Below are 17,493 nucleotides of genomic sequence, written 5' to 3'. Positions count from 1 at the left end.
CCAAAGATAAGTGGAAATCCATCCATTCTCTTCAGTGACCCAGGTACTCACACAAAGCTCGTCTTTGTATCACCAAAGAAGAAGCTGAGACAGTACCACTTCCAATTCCTAGAAATTAATTTCACTAGTGTAAGCACTGAGCCATGACCATCTGAAACACGTCACTGCCCTTTTGATGTTTTGTGGCAAGACTGAATTGCCTTCCTCAAAGGCCAAAAGCAAAGGTGGTACAAAACCAGAAATTTAACATTGGTCACAATAATCTTGATGACAATTCAGAAAAGTGGCATTTGTTTTGATCCCTCTGCTGATTTTTTTTTTTTTATAATAACTGTAGAAATTTCAGTCAAGACTCCTGGGAAACTCATAAGCAATATCACCTGGGATGGGAGCCCTCCTGACAGAACCCAGCATGGCATGGTGGTGGCTGACTACCAAGCAGAGATGCAGAATGAGGGACATTTATACTCTGAAGCAGTGCAGGATCAAGGGCAAAGTCTGATGGTAAGTTTATGAGATACTGGGCCTCGAGATGTCCTCACAGGGAGGGGTTACCAAAACCCATTTCATACATGGACAAGTCTGAAGCTCTATAGAATTCAAGTGATGCACATTTCATTATTCATCCAGGGAGCTGAGGCAATAATATTACCCTTGCTTTCTGAAAGCATACCTCCTATAAATGGAGCTTTTGGGGAAAACATTCAGGTAGGATTTATGTAGTCTCTGGACAGGCAGCTAAGACTTCCAAAGTAGCACTCTCAATCATTTATTCTCAGTAAACATTAGTTCTAAGATTTACTGCCCAGCAATCTCTTCCCTTTACAACTATGCTAAGAATGTCATATTCTGTGCGAATTCATTTGTGACTGGAGGCACAAGCTGGCTTTCCAAGGTGATTATAATAGTATAATAATCTGCCTGTAAAACAGTAGAGTATTGGGCAACAACATTTAAGGTTTCATTTTCCCTGTTCACATAACCAGTTAGACCATAGATCTAACTATGAGACTCCCCTCTGTTTGTTCATCTGCATTAATAAATGTGGACTTCTGGACATAAAAATGAATGCTTGCTGCTCAAACGAGCAGTGTGCGGGCCATGACTAATTGGCAAAGTGCTGCCTTTAAGCCCTTCTAGCACTGCTTGTGGCAATGGGAAATAGAAAAGTTAAGAATGAGGCTAACAGAAAGTGCAAAGCAAAGAATTATTTGCACAAAGATTTTTACTCAGTTTTGTTGTCTTCTGTTTCAATTCTTTAATTAAAAAATAAAGCAAAAAACAAACCAGCAGCTTACCTGCATGCCTTTTCTTAAAGCAACATTAAGTTGCAGAATTCTAGATCTCTTATTGTGATCTAACAATTGGACAGTGAACAGGAGACAAGTCAAGCCAGTGCAGCCACATCTGTTATGAGGAAGATTTGTGTTATAAATGAAGATATGCCTCTTGCCACCTTGAGTACAGTCTATGTATAAGAGGACTCTATGATTATTATGGTTGCAAAAACTGTAGCTTGAGGTCTCAATCAATAAAGGTGAGCAGTCAGGCAGTGAAACTTGGGGCCCCATAGTTGCATCATTCTGCCCTTTGCTCTAACAAAGGAGAAAGATAAGAAACCCTCGTATTCATTTTCTCGCTTCCTCCCAAGCTAAAACCAGCATAAAGACAGGATTTTATCACACTGTTATACAGACTTCCAAAACCAAGGACAAAATCACATTGGTCACAGGAGTTTTCAGAATGACAACTCAAAGAACTCATAATCAACGTTCATGTTAATTTCCTTAAGCATTAGCAGATTCCACAGCTGCAACTTTACTAATTTTTAATAGTCAAGACACAAAAATTTGAAGAGATAGAATGAAATTTGCTAGGTAAAAATTAATTCTCAAACTTCTGTCTCTATAGACAAATTTCTTCCAGGCTGGACTGATTACTGTCCCTAATCTGGAAAATTCTGGATTCCTGCATCAAGATCCAGAAATAACATATAGGATTTTTCTATAAAAGTAAACTCCTTGTTCTGGCCCTTCCTTTGCTTTGAGATTTGCGAATCAGATCATTTTTTAACTTCTCACAAGCAAGCAGAACAAAACAAAACCCAAAACAGGTAAAGCAGAAAATCACAGGAAGAAAATTTCAAAGCAGGCTGCTTATGAAGCATCCACTTAAACATGTCAACAATAATTCTGAATGAGAATGCATCCTGATGCAATGTAAGAGAATGCATTTATCTGAAACATGCCAGTGCCCACAAGCAATAGACTGAGCCGTAAAAGAGACTGAGGGGAGTTTGGGATAATTCTAAATAGATATGTGTGTGTAGACATATACATACAAGTAGGTACACAACCTCTTATTTAATTTTCATAGTCAGTAAGAGCTAAACATAATACTGATCATCTCTACTGCTTGCTCAGTCACTCTGCTTTTCTCAGTAGCATTATGAGCTTTGAAAAAAGAAGCAGCTAAAATTTGCTTGCCAAACAAATTTTTGGAGTGATTGTTTAAATTAAATCAGAGACATGAGGAAAATGACCACTTTAGCAGAAGTCTGTCTTTATAGCAAAAAGCCCCATTATTAGCAAGGGCTAATAATGCCACTTTCCCAGAAGTGATCTTGTCCTTGCAGCTACAGATACTCCCCAAAAGATAAGTGGATCCAGTTTGTGAGTTTTTTTGGAATCATGGAATGGTTTAGTTTGGAATGGACCTTAAGGATCACCTAGCTCCAAACCCACTCTCATGGGCAGGGACAGCTCCTACAGGACCAGGCTGTTCATAGCCCCCTTCCAACCTGGCCTTGAACACTTCCAGGTATGGGGCATCCACAAGTTCTCTGGGCAACCTGCTCCAGTGTCTCACCACCTTCACAGTAAAGAATTTATTCCTGATAATCAATCTAAAACTATCTGCTTTCAGTCTAAACATGTTACCCCTTGCCTTATCTCTCCATGCTCCTGTAAAATGTCCCTTTCCCGCTTTTGTTACCACCCTTAAGGTACTGGAAGGCTTTTATAAGGCCCCGGAGCCATCCTTTCTCCAGGCTCAACAACCCCAGCTCTCTCAGCCTGTCATCACAGGAGAGATGCTCCAGACCCCTCATCATCTTCATGCCCTCCACTGGAAAAATGCAGAAAAGCATCCAGCTTTTGATTGGCACTTGTAAACTATTTCAGATCCAGAATGCCATCACTCTTCTACAAGCTTTTCAAAAGGGCTATAAAGAAGAACTTTCTTGCCTTTCTTTTAATAGAACAAATTAACTCTTGATTTATGTCAGGAAGACAGTGCTTAAAATGAATACAAAATTTTAGCTCCCAAGCACTTCATGCAATATTTTAGACTGCTGGAGACCTGCCACTCCCCAGTCACATGCATACTTATTCCCTTATCTGAATACTGAAGGACTTAAACAAACCTTCCAGAAGCTGTGCCACTAATCTTCTTACTTTCAGAAAGCAAACCAACATAATGAATCTACATCCTGACACACACTGTGCCCTCACAGTAGCTTAATTATAAATAATTATAGAATTTTCCTAGCTTAGTGTTGCATCATAACACAAACAAACCTCGTAGTGGTTATACTGCCAATCCTCCTGTACTTTATTAATCAGATTGTGATGGGCTGTCTACTGGATAACAAAGTCTCATGGACTTCTGCAAGGTAAGGAAACACGGGGACTGCACTTCACTGGAGAAATACCTTCTTTTACTTTGAGAATTAGGAGAATAAAGTGTTATGGCTTAACACAGAGTTCAGAAATTTCTAGCTACACATCTCCTAAAAATGAATGAAACCAAGGTAAAACAAGAAATCAAAGTAGACCTGGATTTGCAATTACAGTTTGGAATTAAAATTCAGAGAGCCAAGAAGTTCTGAAAGACTGGAGACATGCAACTGTGGAACTATTTTCTAGTGCAAAATTAAGTTTAGACTCAGTTATTTAAGTTATCCACAGCTGTAAGTTTTAAATGTGATGAGAAGGACAGGGAAATTACATCACAAGTCAATACTTAAGAGCTGCGGAATACATTCCTCTCTCAGTGTAATCCCAGGGTCACACAAAGCTTCTTATTCCAACTACAAATTGTCTCAGTCACAATTTTGTATGCAAAACTCTTTTTCCAAGAGTCTGGAGGTTCTTAAGCTACGTTGATAACTTCTATTGTCTCTGACACTGAGGTTCCAGTTTTTCTATGTGTGACAACTAAGGCTAAAAAAAATAAATGTGCTTCCAAATCACTTCATGTTTAATTAAAACATAGCTATCACTTGCTCAATTTGCCTGATTTTTTCCAGTTGTTTCAAAACTTAACTGATGCCTGGAGAAAGCATGTAGCAAGATCTGCAAGACCCCAGGAACTGCTCCAGGTGCGCCAAGTACTGGGAATACCAAAAATTAAAACAGAAGTCATCCATATAGGTTTCAATCCTAGATTAATCATATACCAAGAACCTTACAGAGAATTTTAGAATCGCATCCTTAGAACAGCTTCTATTATGTGAGAATTTGTACCTTAGCATTTGCTTTTCTATAAACATATCACCATTGAATTACTTCTTTAATGGACCACAATCAAACTTTTTCTGGTTTTGAAGACCAATAAATATTTTATTTAAATTTCAAAATTTCATGGCAATGATTATTCTTCCAATTTCTTGGTGTATTAGTTTGTTCTTCAATTTGTGCCCAGGTGCTGTTGATGCCAAATTTGTATGAATTAAGCTATTCCTCAAAATAAGTAATTAAGTAACTGCTGCCAAACAACATTCAGGGAAAAACAGGTTCATTTACCACATGAAAATGCTTTCCTTGTTCTGTAATAGAACAGTGACATGAAGAAAAACATTCAAATGAGAGAGAATGAAAGAAAGAAGTGAATTTAAGGCTGTGGGAGCCACAATATGAAAGAACAAAATTTATCATATCAGTTTTGCCTTGACTTTGCTGTCAAGTTGTATTTGTTATTTGTTAGTTATTATTAGTTGTTGTTCTATTTGCCTTCTTACTGTGGACAGGTTTGTGTGTTTCCAAGGAAAACAGCAGCTATGGCAGAGGGTGCCACTCCACATAAGGCCACTCAAGCCAGGCTGGCCAAGGGGACTGAGAGAAAACAACTCCAGGGCTTTCCAGGCAGGCTCCTGAGAAACAGGCCAGTAAGCTGGTTTTGTAGAGCACATTCAGTGCTGCTTGTTTAAGAGACAAATCACAAATCACTCTGACAAGTAGCACACCAAAATAACCAATTCCAGCTTTGCATAAAGCTTAGGTGTACTGAAAATAACCAGAAGAACCACATTTGGGGATTTGGTGGTAAAAGAAGCTTGAAACTGATTTCCTAGAATATTTTAAATATTGCAATAGTAAGAAAAATACAATACTATAGTCCGACCATTTTGGAATAAATTAATAATGATTGCCAAAAAACCAGTCAAAAAGTGATAAGTGATTTTCAGTAAAATAAGATAGCTTTAAATCAGTATAACCTTTTAAGCAAAAAAAAAAACATATACAGATGGACAGCTAATTAACATCTGATCTCCCTGAGACAGCTTGCAGTGAGAGAGAAACAAGATTCGTAGAGTCAGGCAGAGGGGAAAATGCAAGAGGCAGCTCAAAATGCAATGCTGCAATTGCTGAGAAACTATAAAAATGCTCCCACTGAGCAATGGGAAATTCTAGACAAGTTTTTGGGTCACAGAGTAATGAAAGCAATGGGATTAATGAATTAAAACGTAATTCTCTGGGCTGGCATAACTGTGAATAAATCAAATATTGTCATTAATGGGGCATTAGCGTCACACAGCTGCATCCCCATAAATTGTACGACATTTCCCAGAAAAAAATCAAGTGAAAACACAATGTTAGACCAAAATTTAGCAACACTTTTGTCCAGTGGGTTAAACCATAAAAAAACCCCCAAAAACCAGACATCTGACAAAGTAGTACTAGTAGAAAATGTGTCATAAAAATAATCTCAAATCTGAGAAAGAAATAGGTGTATATCACATAAAAGTCATCCTTATTCAGCATAAAGAAGATGCTGAACTACAAGTGATTTTACAAAGAAGCAAATCTTAAATCTGCCTATCATATCAGAGCAGGGAAGGTGAGAGAAGGAAGAGATGGGAACCAAAATTGCCTCTACCTCCCCTCCTATAACCCCTCCAGAAAAGGCAGCAGCAAATAGCAGCCTGAAGGGAGCACTCAGGGATCCCTTTGTAGCAGGGAAGGAAGCCCTGCAATAGCTGCAAGGTGCAATACTTAAACATTTTGGTAAGTAAGATTCTACCTGGCAAGTCTATCCTAGCGTGGGGCTGCAAAAGCCACATGAGAAAAGACTTCAGGCCTGTTTAAGAGAAATTAACACAATGGGAAAGAAAAAAGAACAACTGAAAAAAAATCCAGCAATACAAGCAGCGCAACAATAAAAAATTACACGGAGGGCAAAAAAAATCCCCAAATACCAAAGTTCACAGCCATTATTTATTCTACTTATAAATGAACCTGGACATTTTAAACACCTTACAACAACGTGCGTTAGCATTATAACACAAGGGTTTGTATTTGGAAAAAAAGCCCATCAATGCTTATGTATTACACTGTGTGTTTGGGATATTTTTAATGTATTTTATTTCCGTTCAAGAGACCATTCAGATTCAGACAGAAGGAATATCTGATTTGTTCAGAATTAAATGTTTTCCCAAGCATAAATTATATTGCAAGGCAAAGTGACACCCATGCCTTTTCAGTGTGTTTCAGTTCCTGAGGGCATCATTCATTCATTTAATATTATTGATCCAACACTAAACAGAAGTAATTGAATGAATATGTCCAAACACCTAAGAAGAAGCAAAATAAGAAAAAAAATGGGGGTTTTTTTGAACCCCATTTTTGAATTTGTATGCTAGAACATGCAAATCATGTTAGAATAAATATACAGCTTCAGTCTTGAACTGCTTTGACCTAACTCTAGAGCCGTATTAAAATACTTTTATTCACACTTTATGTAATGAACTGAACCTTAGACACTAGATCAAAGGCAAAAACTAGACAATAAATTGTAGTTTTGATCTTTTCTGCAGGACAAACAAGATGAAAAAGAACAGCTCACCATATTTAAACAAAAGTGAACACTGGACAGAAGCCAGTTTCAAATTTATGGAAAGACAGGTTCAGCCATAGAATCAATGTCATACATTCAGGCAGAAGGTGAAAGGAAGAGGACGAGGAAGAGGAGATCCTACTATATCTTGCAGTGCATTTGAAATTTAGGATGTGCATTTCTTGCCATACCTCAGCCTGGAAATTTTCTGAAATTTGCAATTTAAATTTTGTGGACCATGTTTCTGCTCTTAACAGCAAAGTGATGCAAATCTCTCCCCCGGGATACAACTGCAATAATGCACTAGGACTCAGCATCGCTGTGAAAGGACCTAAAGTAACTAAAATCACTAAAGTAATTCTTTTGCCCTAGACCAGTCTTGCCTGATGTACTGCACATCCATTTCTCTCAACTGAAAGGTGAACATACAACTGCTTCCAGGTCTGCTCTACCTTGTTCACGTTTGCATCCATGCCCACGCTGAGACACACAGCCTAATTAGCAGGTATGGCACTGATCATCTGTTTCAACTCCCCATGCACCCTCTTCTCCAGCAGCAGCTGCAAATCTTCAGGAGGGTTCATCAATAATGGCAGGGCTCCTGCTGGCAGCTGGTACCAGTGGGAGGATTTGCAGAACTAAAAGGTCTGTCTCCCTCCAAATTCACCACAGCTTCTCTCAAATGAGGAGAAACTTCACAGGAAATTCTGCCTGAAGGTCAGACCTACTCTGCTTTTCTCCTGCTCCTGTGCATTCCTACAGAGAAGTAAGCAAAACTTCCTCATGTGCTCAGCTAACTCCTGAAAGCAGGACCAGAATGTCCTCGGGTCTGCACCTTATATAATGAGGCCTCAAGAGGTGTCTTTCCCTCGTGTACTTTGTCTATTAAAAGCACAACACAAATACAGAAAATCTATAAAATCCCTCCAATCCCAGGAGAAAAAAGAACAGGAAAAAGAAAGAAGAAGAAGGAATAAAGAAGATTACAATAGTGAATTACGGGCCAAACAGACAAAGATTCTAGTTTATTGGTGCATCAGGTCATATTCCAGTGGGAAAAAGGTCTCTTCAAGAGGGACTGCCTGCATCACATAGATAGAAGTAGCTAATCTTCTTAGCCAAAGACTAGTTTAAATGCCCTTTTCATTACTCAAACTAATAATACATGAAAATTGTGCAGTGAAGGCAAAAGTAGCACAAACTCACTGTACTGGAGCAAACATGATGAAGAAGGCTAAAAAGAAAATAAAACACCACATTCTTTTATCAAATGTTTGTGTGTCCATGCTGGAGCTCCAGGTAACAAGTATAAGGATTTAGAAAATTCTGATATTAACAAGAAGAAATTTGATTCATTGGCCAGTATAGAAATCTCTGTGATGACCTGCAGTACTTTCATGGTAAACCACATCATTTTAACTTGAACATAGCTGTGAAATTCTGTGTTAACAATAATTTTTATCAGTAACAGACACCTATTAAAGCCTGGTTTCTTACAGATACATGTGTCCTAGGCTTCTACAAACACACACCTCAGCTCCTACTTCATACCCTTCTGAGTTTCACCCTTCCTTTGTGTTTCCTCTTTTTTTTCTGCTGTTTTTTAAACAATCTTCTCGAGCCAATCAATCCTCTTTTCCTAAACAACAGCTGGACATGTAGGACAACACAGCACAGCTGGCCCTAAGTCCTCTGTGCTCATTTTGCAGCCTCCTCTTCATTCCTATGGATCCCTGTCCACAGAAGCTCATTTTCACAGCAATGTGTAGAACCTAACAATCTTTGGGAAATCCCTTGTTAAAACTGGGTTGTGATTGGCCAGTGGTCAGAAATTCCTAGGAGGAACTGACAGTGCAATCACACCAGCCTTGTTTCAGAAGGGAAGCAAAAGCTAGAAACATCACCAATTTTCTTGGACACCAGCAACCTTTTCAGTAATTCAGAGGTGGGATTTGAATACCTACGGATCTCTGGGACAATAAAACAAATCTCAGGGCAGGCTCTTTAATATCCAATTGCATGAGAACCAGGAATTTTCTGTTTCCACCTCCCCTTTCTAACACAGGAACTCATCCTATATTAATATGCCCAAGAGTGAGCAGTAATATATCATGATTAGGGTACCTATAATTTTGTTAGAAAACTTTCCAACATGAGATGCTGAATCCAAAATAAGGTTCCTCAGTTTTGAATGTCATTACAATCTAATCACTGTATTGCCTGAAGGAGTTACTTGCCTACAAGCCAGCAGTTATGACTAGATTACATAAAATATGTAGGAACAGAGGATATTCTGGGGAAGCACAAAAATTTATACTTTGTTTCTGGCAGAAGCTTATTTCCAGAGTTAAATGAAATTGTAAATGAAGCAGGCTGTAAGAGAACATCAATGGCACAATGGCAGAAAAAGATGAATCTCCAAAAATTGAGAAGGAGTTCCACAGATGAAGAGAGATGACCAGTGTGGTCAAAATCATCATGCTGATTAAATGTTTGTGTTAACAAAGCAATTAGGAAAAGTGAGAGATGACAATGAAACACAGAAGAAGCAGCAATCTATATAAAATAGATATTTTTGCCACTGTAAGAAATTCACATGGAGATAAAAGTTGATGGATATACTGAAATAGAAGAGAAAGACTGAATAACTAATGATCTCCACTGTTTCACACTAACTGGATTCTAGCAGGAATGCTTCGATGTACAGAATAAAAATACATGATTTGTCTTTTGCAAGATATTAAGAGATACTCTTCATGATTCTTCTTCACTTTTTAATTGCCTTGAATACATATTGTAAGGGAATGGGGGTAAGATTAATATGGAAGAATTTGACATTGATGTATTCCCCTTACAGAACAGCAACTTTCCACTATTGTGCCTTTGAGGCCCACTGTCAAAGGCACAGGATATTATTGGCACTTTTAAACTAAACCACCAAAAGTTCAAAGTGATTCCACTCCACAGCCTGGAGATCAAAGATGGACAGGCAGCCTCCAACCCATATTCAGACTGTCACTCAACAAAGGACTGCTGGCACACAGAGATTACCCATGGCGAGGCTTTTAATTTGAGAGGCCAAGGAATAGGTGCCTGCATTTGTCCTGCTAAGAATATCTGTTCAAAAAGCATTTTCCAAGTTGTGTCACCTAAGCATATCTCAGTGAAAGTCCTTCAGGATGACATAAGACTTTGCAGACTAAAACAACTTGCTCCTTTCACAGATATAAAATGCTCCATTTAAAAATAATTAATTTTGTTACAGTAAGAGATAATTAAATCAGCCAGCAGTCGAAGGCAGCTAATTGAGAACACAAATTCCCTTTCTACTGCTGATCAAAACTAAATCAGAATTTGTAAAGATGGAGAAGGGAAAGTACCTGTTTTTTGATATGCCATGGAAATAAGATATGTCACCTTCAGACTGAGAGTTTTCTCAACCTCTATAATCTTCCCTATTTCAAATTGTTGCAGGCTGTCAGTGACCTGATTTAACCAGTTAAGGAAAAAAGACACTATCATTATCAAAAGCATACAGTAAGGAGAGTAGAGACTGAAGACACATTGCAAGAATCTGTTTCCTTCCCCTCCCTCACCACTACTGTAATTGCCTGAGTAGAAAATGGAATATGAAAATTTCCAGCACATTTATACTCTTGACCTTTTGTTTTGCTGTTTGGTTTTGGCAACTTCTTATTGTAGAGAATGAAGAAAAGGCAGAAAAGAAAAATTCATCCAAGCAGAGGAAAAGCAGTCACCGAGTAACTTGGAAATCAGGGCTAAAAGGCTTTCAGAATGGTTTTCCAGTCAGCAAGCCTCATATTGTATTTGGTCAGGAAAGTAATTTTTCTTTTAGTTATATTGTATTATTCTTCTTTCATTCCTATTTTTCCCAAGACTACCAGTATCATCCTGCTTTTGTCTTGCATTTAAGAGAGTCATCACTCTGCTGAACCTCACGACACCTGTGTAAATCAAATCAAATCAAATCAAATGTCCCTGCTAGGGTTAAGAGCTTTGTTTTCATGACTGCAGGCACAAGGACAAGGGACAGAGGTTTGGAGTCAGACATCCAAATGAAAATCCTCTATTCAATAATACAACGTCAGGTTAGTTTTTGTCTCTATGCTGTTTTTCCTCTTGCTGACTGCAACATGAAATGACTTCATCATCATCATGATTTCATAAAACAATTTATGTGAGTTTGCTGTGATTCCTTGAGGTGAAGTCTCAAGTTTTGAGGGAGGACAGCCTTGTATTTTATCAGGCTGAATATTATTGCTCCACTTCTGAGAACCACAGATTTCTATCTTCTCCTTCTATTCAAGTTATGCTTTTAATCAGAGACACTTGTGACAGTGGATCCTGAGGAGTGGAAGGATTTGTACTCTGTTTCCCCACTATCTTATACATGCTACATCTGATGATTTACAGATACACATATTGCTGTCACTATATGACATAACACTTATACCATTTACTAAGCCTTGCCACACTTCCCAGCCATGCTGTTGGTTTTTTTTTCCATCATTCAGCCTATCAAGATATAAAAGCCTGACATAAAGGGCCATTTTGCCATGTGAGAATTTATCTAGTGCCCACAGGATACTAAGCTCAAGCAGTCAAGAACACCTTGATGAACTGATATCATTAATAATGTTTAAGACATAGTCACAGCTATAGTGGTAGAACACAGAGAAATAAATGCTCTCTGGTAGTAATACTTCATACCATTCTATAATTGGACATATATATTGACAAATTCAGGAATTTAATCACCCTTCAGACTGAGCAACTTCATGATTGTATCAGGCAGAACTTGACTGCAAGTCAAAAGGTTTTTAGCACAATGAAACCCAGCTCTTTAAAACATCTTACATCATACAGAAATTCCATGTGACAAATTAAAAAAAAAAGAAAGTATTCCAGCCACATACTTCATTATAGGTCATGAACTAGGCCAATTTTAGGAGAGTGTTAAAGGCTAGTTTCAAGGCTTCTGTTATTTTCTCCATTCTCCCCAGAGACACACTATTATTTGGTTTCCACAGAGGAATAGCTTTTTATATCAGAAAAAAAATCCCAAAGCAGAAGGAAAAAATATCTGATCTGACAAGCATTGCAAACACAGTTAACAAGCTACTTTAATTATCCTCCTAAGATTTTCCCATTTGTACTCTGATCATCATCTTCTTCACAAACTTAATTATGCCTCATTTGTTCTTGCTGCACTACTCTCAATGAGTATTCCAGGTGGAAAAGAGGAGCCTGTTTGTAACTGTAACCTCAGGTAATTGTTTTGTATTTTTTTGTTTTGCTATAGAATAATTCAGAGTTTTTAAAAAATATATATACAAGAGTATCTTTGGGCAATATGAACATTGAGTAGAAAGCTAGGGTATTTCCACATCAGAAAAGCTAAACTTGATGGCTATGTGATCAGCCATCCATCTGAAAATTATCAGTAGTCAGATGATTGAATAAATGAAGAAAATCATGTTGTTATCATCTGCATTTCAGAGATCAGTATTAATAAATTCTGATTCCTCAGCAGAGGAAACCTTTCCACAAACTTGACCTTTGAGAAAGTCAGAAAGAAGAACAACTGGGAATAAATGTGCTTCGTGAGTCAAATACTGAGACGTGAACCTAGTCACTATTTAGAATTTATGCACTTCCAGCACTTTTAAAGTGCATAGGAATTACTGTGTTCTGACTGAGTACAGACTGAGTAAATACCCTGAAGAACCATAATTTAAGCCTGATGAGTTTCTTCTAACTTTTCAAAAGTCCTAGGTTTGCCCTCCTACCATGCCTGAACTTGATTTCACCTAGGCTGCTTTTTGAGACACATTATTCTTATTTAATTAACCTACTGAGACACATGACTGCTGCCCCGAACTCACAAGCATTTTTAAATACAATGAAATGCCAAGACTTAAAATCTAGCACTATATACAAGTAACTAATCTTTACACATTAACCAGCCTTCAAAACTGAAGCATAAAAATTCCACAAAATTCTAAGCTTTCAAAGCATCAAAGCTAAGTTTCTAATTTTTTTAAAAATCGAGAGACACGAGACAGCATTAGAATATATTCCATTCCATGCCTTACCTGAACCAAATTCCATTCCTTCAGAGATTCAGCAATGATAGAAGTAACTGTTGCACATACACCACCAAAAACCATCAGATGATTAGGTCCAAATTTTATTGCATCGTAGAAGGCTTTGAGTCCTTTTGCATTGTCACACTGGAAAAAAAAAAGAGAGAGACAATATTCAATGTCACAAATAAATTAACTAAGAAATAAACTGCAGAGTAGTTGGGCAAGGAAAAAAAAAACTCAGGGGTTCCAGAGATACAAACATAAGACCTAAACAGGAAAAATTAGAGCACTCTCTTCTGCACTCCTAATGAGCAATAGTAAAAGAACAGCAAAAACGCCTCATCACAAAACCGGAACAAAAACATTACAAAACCTCATTCTACAAAACCAGAATTTTGGTACCACCATTTGACAAATAACAAAAAAGTCCAGTAGCAAATGGTTGACCAAAACATTCTCTCCATTTAGAGCTACCATTACCCAAAGCAAAATTTGTAATGTAACACCAGATTGTCAGCAGGGCTTCCATAGTTGGAGGACAGTTTGAGACTACTGATGGTCTCTGCAAAGAAAGTTCTGTCTTTAAAGAAGACTCCTAAGGAGCTTCAACTTAAAGTCCAAGCTCAGTATTCTGTGCAAAAATATGTAGCACAGAGCCTGTCATTTAGAAGGGTAGCACCAAGTCTTCAAAAGATAAAATTTTCTTTTGAAGTGCTAAGGATTAATTGTTCTGTTCTCATGGCTCACACAGCTTTGAGTGGCAGGCTGGGCTAGATGACATTCTGAGGTCCTTCTAACCTGACCTGTTCTTGGCTTCCCTGATAATCAGTTTGATCATTATTTCAGGTGTAGAGGATTTTACTGTAAACTGAGACCAAGACTGAAAATTAAGAAAAAAAGGCTCATGCTAGTCAGTATTGTAAAAGACACATCAATCCTCGAATAAATTACTATTAATAATTCATAATAACCCTAATTCCTAAGCTTGCAATAGAGTATTAATAAATTATGTGCCTGAAAGTTGAATTTGATTCCAAACCATACTGGAAGTCAGAAGTACCAACAGAATATAATAGCAGCTGCCACTGCTCCACTAACAGCCACTCCTATCTCTTTTTGAAACACAAGTTTTCTGCCCTCTTTTGCCTCCTCTGCAAAGTCTTCCTTGAATGTACTCTTTGTAAGAACTATCATACACCAGCCTCCAATATTTCATTACAATTATTCAATAAAACAGTTCATTTACTATCAGCATCCAAGTAGCAATTGTATTGCATTCTGCAGAGAGAATAAAGATTTTGACTAAGAAGTTTGGAAGCTTATATTAATCTCCTTACTGAATTAATATGCTAAAAGAAAAATTTTTATATTTGCATTATATTTGTAAGAATAGAATTATTGCTCCCACTTATTCAAAATGATACAGATATTTAATGAATAGACTCTCTTAAATTGCATAATATAGCCCAATGCTTTCTTTCTTAGTGCAGAAAAAAACCCCAAAACTTCTCAGTACAGCAGAGGCTCCCCTGTCAGTATAACGTGTTGGTGACAAGCTCACATTTTAAGGGAATTAAGACTGTGATCATTGGAAGAAGCAGTATCCTCCATTCTTACTCCTTCACTCCCTACTTAAAGACCAAGTGCAACCAGAAGGCTCAGCTATTCCTTAAATCTAAAAGCAGACAAGGACACAGAGCTTTAGGTATCTGCACTTAATTGACATTTAGCCAAGTCTTTTCCCTCATCCAGCTTATGACATGAAGCTGCAGCAGAAGAGATTGCTGAACTGGTTTTCATACCAACTTAAAACCAGTTACTATAATTATTTTTATTTTTTTATTAGGTCACATTTAAAATGTATCACTAAGTAGCAGTTTGAGGAGATTATAAGCCATATATGAAACAAAAATTATGTTAATAGTAAGATAACTGTCCAAAGTTGCAGACTGTGAAGGGCCATGTAGACGTTATGAATACATACATGATAAGGATTTATGGTAGGTTATCTGAAGTAAAATCCACACTAAAACCCACACTTACATCACAAAACATCTGATGCATTTTTAACTTCTATTTGCCTACAAAATGTTTCTCACTGCAGTAAACTTCAGAAATTATGGGTTGCAGTAGGTCAGCTTGCTGGGAGGTCCAGAATTGGTATAAGGTCTTTCTTTCTTATTTGATTTTTCATGGTTATGAATATACTAGCATGACAACAACCCCTTTTCAATCACACAGCAATTCTCTTGGGAAGGTATGCCAAAATGTTTGCTCATCTCTCCCAAAGTGAAGGGTTCACACTGCTGAAATGTATCACTGATCAATCAAAAGTACCTACAATAACACCAGGGCTTCTCTTCAATGTGATCCAGTTAAAATGTTTTCACCTTTGTACTTTCCTCCTGACTAGTCTCAGCTCTCTCTCTTCTAGGCCACCATAAATAATTAGAGTAGACTCTGCCTATTCCTTGAGCAAAACTGTCCCAATAGTCTAAAGTATGTCTCAGAGATAAAGAACAAGAACTTAATACTGTGGCTGGCCACACTGGACAGAAATGAAAGGAAAAATGAGAAAGATGGGAGAAAGCAGACTTTCACATTTGTTTAATGTCACATTTCACAACATACACTGTGTATAACATTCTTCCCTGTAAGCAACAGAACAGTCTGTCACAAGCATTAAAGAATAAACATTCAGATAAAAATAATAGCCCTACCAAGCCAGACAGAAAAGCAGGAGAAAAGGTTTCTTCCTGCCTCTAGTCTGAGGAGCGTATCCTTAGCGAGCTCCTGGAGCCCTGTGAACAACTGGATTTTTTCAGAAATCCCAGGTCGCCACTGCTGCTCATGGTCTTCAATTCCCAAACCCTACATATATAACCATAAAAGAGGGCAGTGCTGTTGAAAGACAACAATCACTGAAATTCCCATCATGTTGCCACCCAACGACTTCCTGAATTGTTGTCTCCAAGTGACTTCAGCTGGGTCCAGGGAAAACCCTTGGCAGCAATCTACAAGACAACTCAAGACTGCATAAAAACAAAAATCCACATTAAAAAGTAAAAGCTAGAAAGTCCTGGCCACATGTGGATGACAAGAAGCTGACTGTCTTACTAACTGTAGCATGACTGACAGCAATGAAGGGGAAAGAATCCCTCATAAAAAGTCACAAACTTGTATCATGAAAAATATAATCTGAAGGAGCCAACACTGCTTTCACCGCCAAGTTTTGATATTGTCATCAACATGTCTACTTCACTGACCCGGACTCAGCCAGCTCACTTCCAAGCCACGTATAAAACAGGGCAGCTATGCTGTGTCCCTGAACTTGACTGCACATTCAAACACTGACCATGGTTGCAATACATTTACCAAAACTAGAATTTCAAGTATATGTGATTTGTCATTTATCACAATTTTCTTCAGGAGAAGGGGTTGAGAACTGCCTACCCCAAACACATTAATTGCTGTGCTTACTCTCAGCCAAAAGCCAGGAATAAGCAAAATATAAATAGCAAACATACATATTAATGAAATAATTACATTAAGTGTATCTCTTAGCACACCGACTTGATACAGACTACCTGGAAAATTCACAAGGCAAAATACAACCAAATCACTAAGCAAAGGTTTGTGAAGTGTCCTGCCTCTTGCTATGACAAAGACAGCTTAATATCACAGCTGGCATCTGACAAAGTGTACATAGAACTGCCTATTTTAATTAGGAAAAATAGCCAGATGAACTGTTGCATAGGAGAAGAGTCAAAGGGATTTGTGGATTGGAGTGTTAACCTTCCTGAATCCTCTTCAGAGGAGCAGCTGACAAATAAAAACTGTAATCCTCCACTGAGAAAAGGATGTGAATACACAGGGAGGAAGAACTGCCTGAGGCGTTAGGGGTGCACACAGGCAAGAAACATTTCTGGAGAGAACAGCACAGCAACTGAATACACAGGAGAGACCTCCCATCTACCCAAAGGCCCTCTGCAGCTGGGAGAAAGGATGTCCCGTGTGAAGGCCCCACATCACTGAAGTCATGAGAAGCAGCAGGACTGACCTGTGAGGGTTGTTGGCTGCCAGGAGGGCTGTCTGGCAGACAGTGAAAGAGACACCGGGGTGTGCACTGAAATCCTCATGGCCATAAGCATAACACACTGCAAGTCCTTGGTGCACAGAACAGAAATTTGTGCGGCTCTTATACAATAAAAAGTTTTGTCAACTCCATAACATTGGCAGGTTTGAGTAATTACAGGGCTAGCACAAT

The 17,493-nt window shown here is 38.1% G+C and overlaps 1 protein-coding gene across 1 annotated transcript in view; it reads right to left on the bottom strand.

The window, feature by feature from the left end:
* The window catches only part of GABBR2 (gamma-aminobutyric acid type B receptor subunit 2), a 457,140-nt gene that overhangs the window by 340,918 nt on the left and 98,729 nt on the right, over positions 1-17,493 (bottom strand). Inside the window, exon 2 of the mRNA XM_030971306.1 lies at positions 13,233-13,370. Within this exon, the coding sequence (XP_030827166.1) occupies positions 13,233-13,370 (138 nt within the window). The remainder of the gene's footprint in view (positions 1-13,232; positions 13,371-17,493) is intronic.

The sequence above is a fragment of the Camarhynchus parvulus genome, chromosome 2 (assembly GCF_901933205.1).
Source record: "Camarhynchus parvulus chromosome 2, STF_HiC, whole genome shotgun sequence".
Lineage (NCBI taxonomy): Eukaryota > Metazoa > Chordata > Aves > Passeriformes > Thraupidae > Camarhynchus > Camarhynchus parvulus.
The sequence above is the reverse complement of the archived record's forward strand: the minus strand, read 5'-3'. Positions and strand labels throughout refer to the sequence as shown.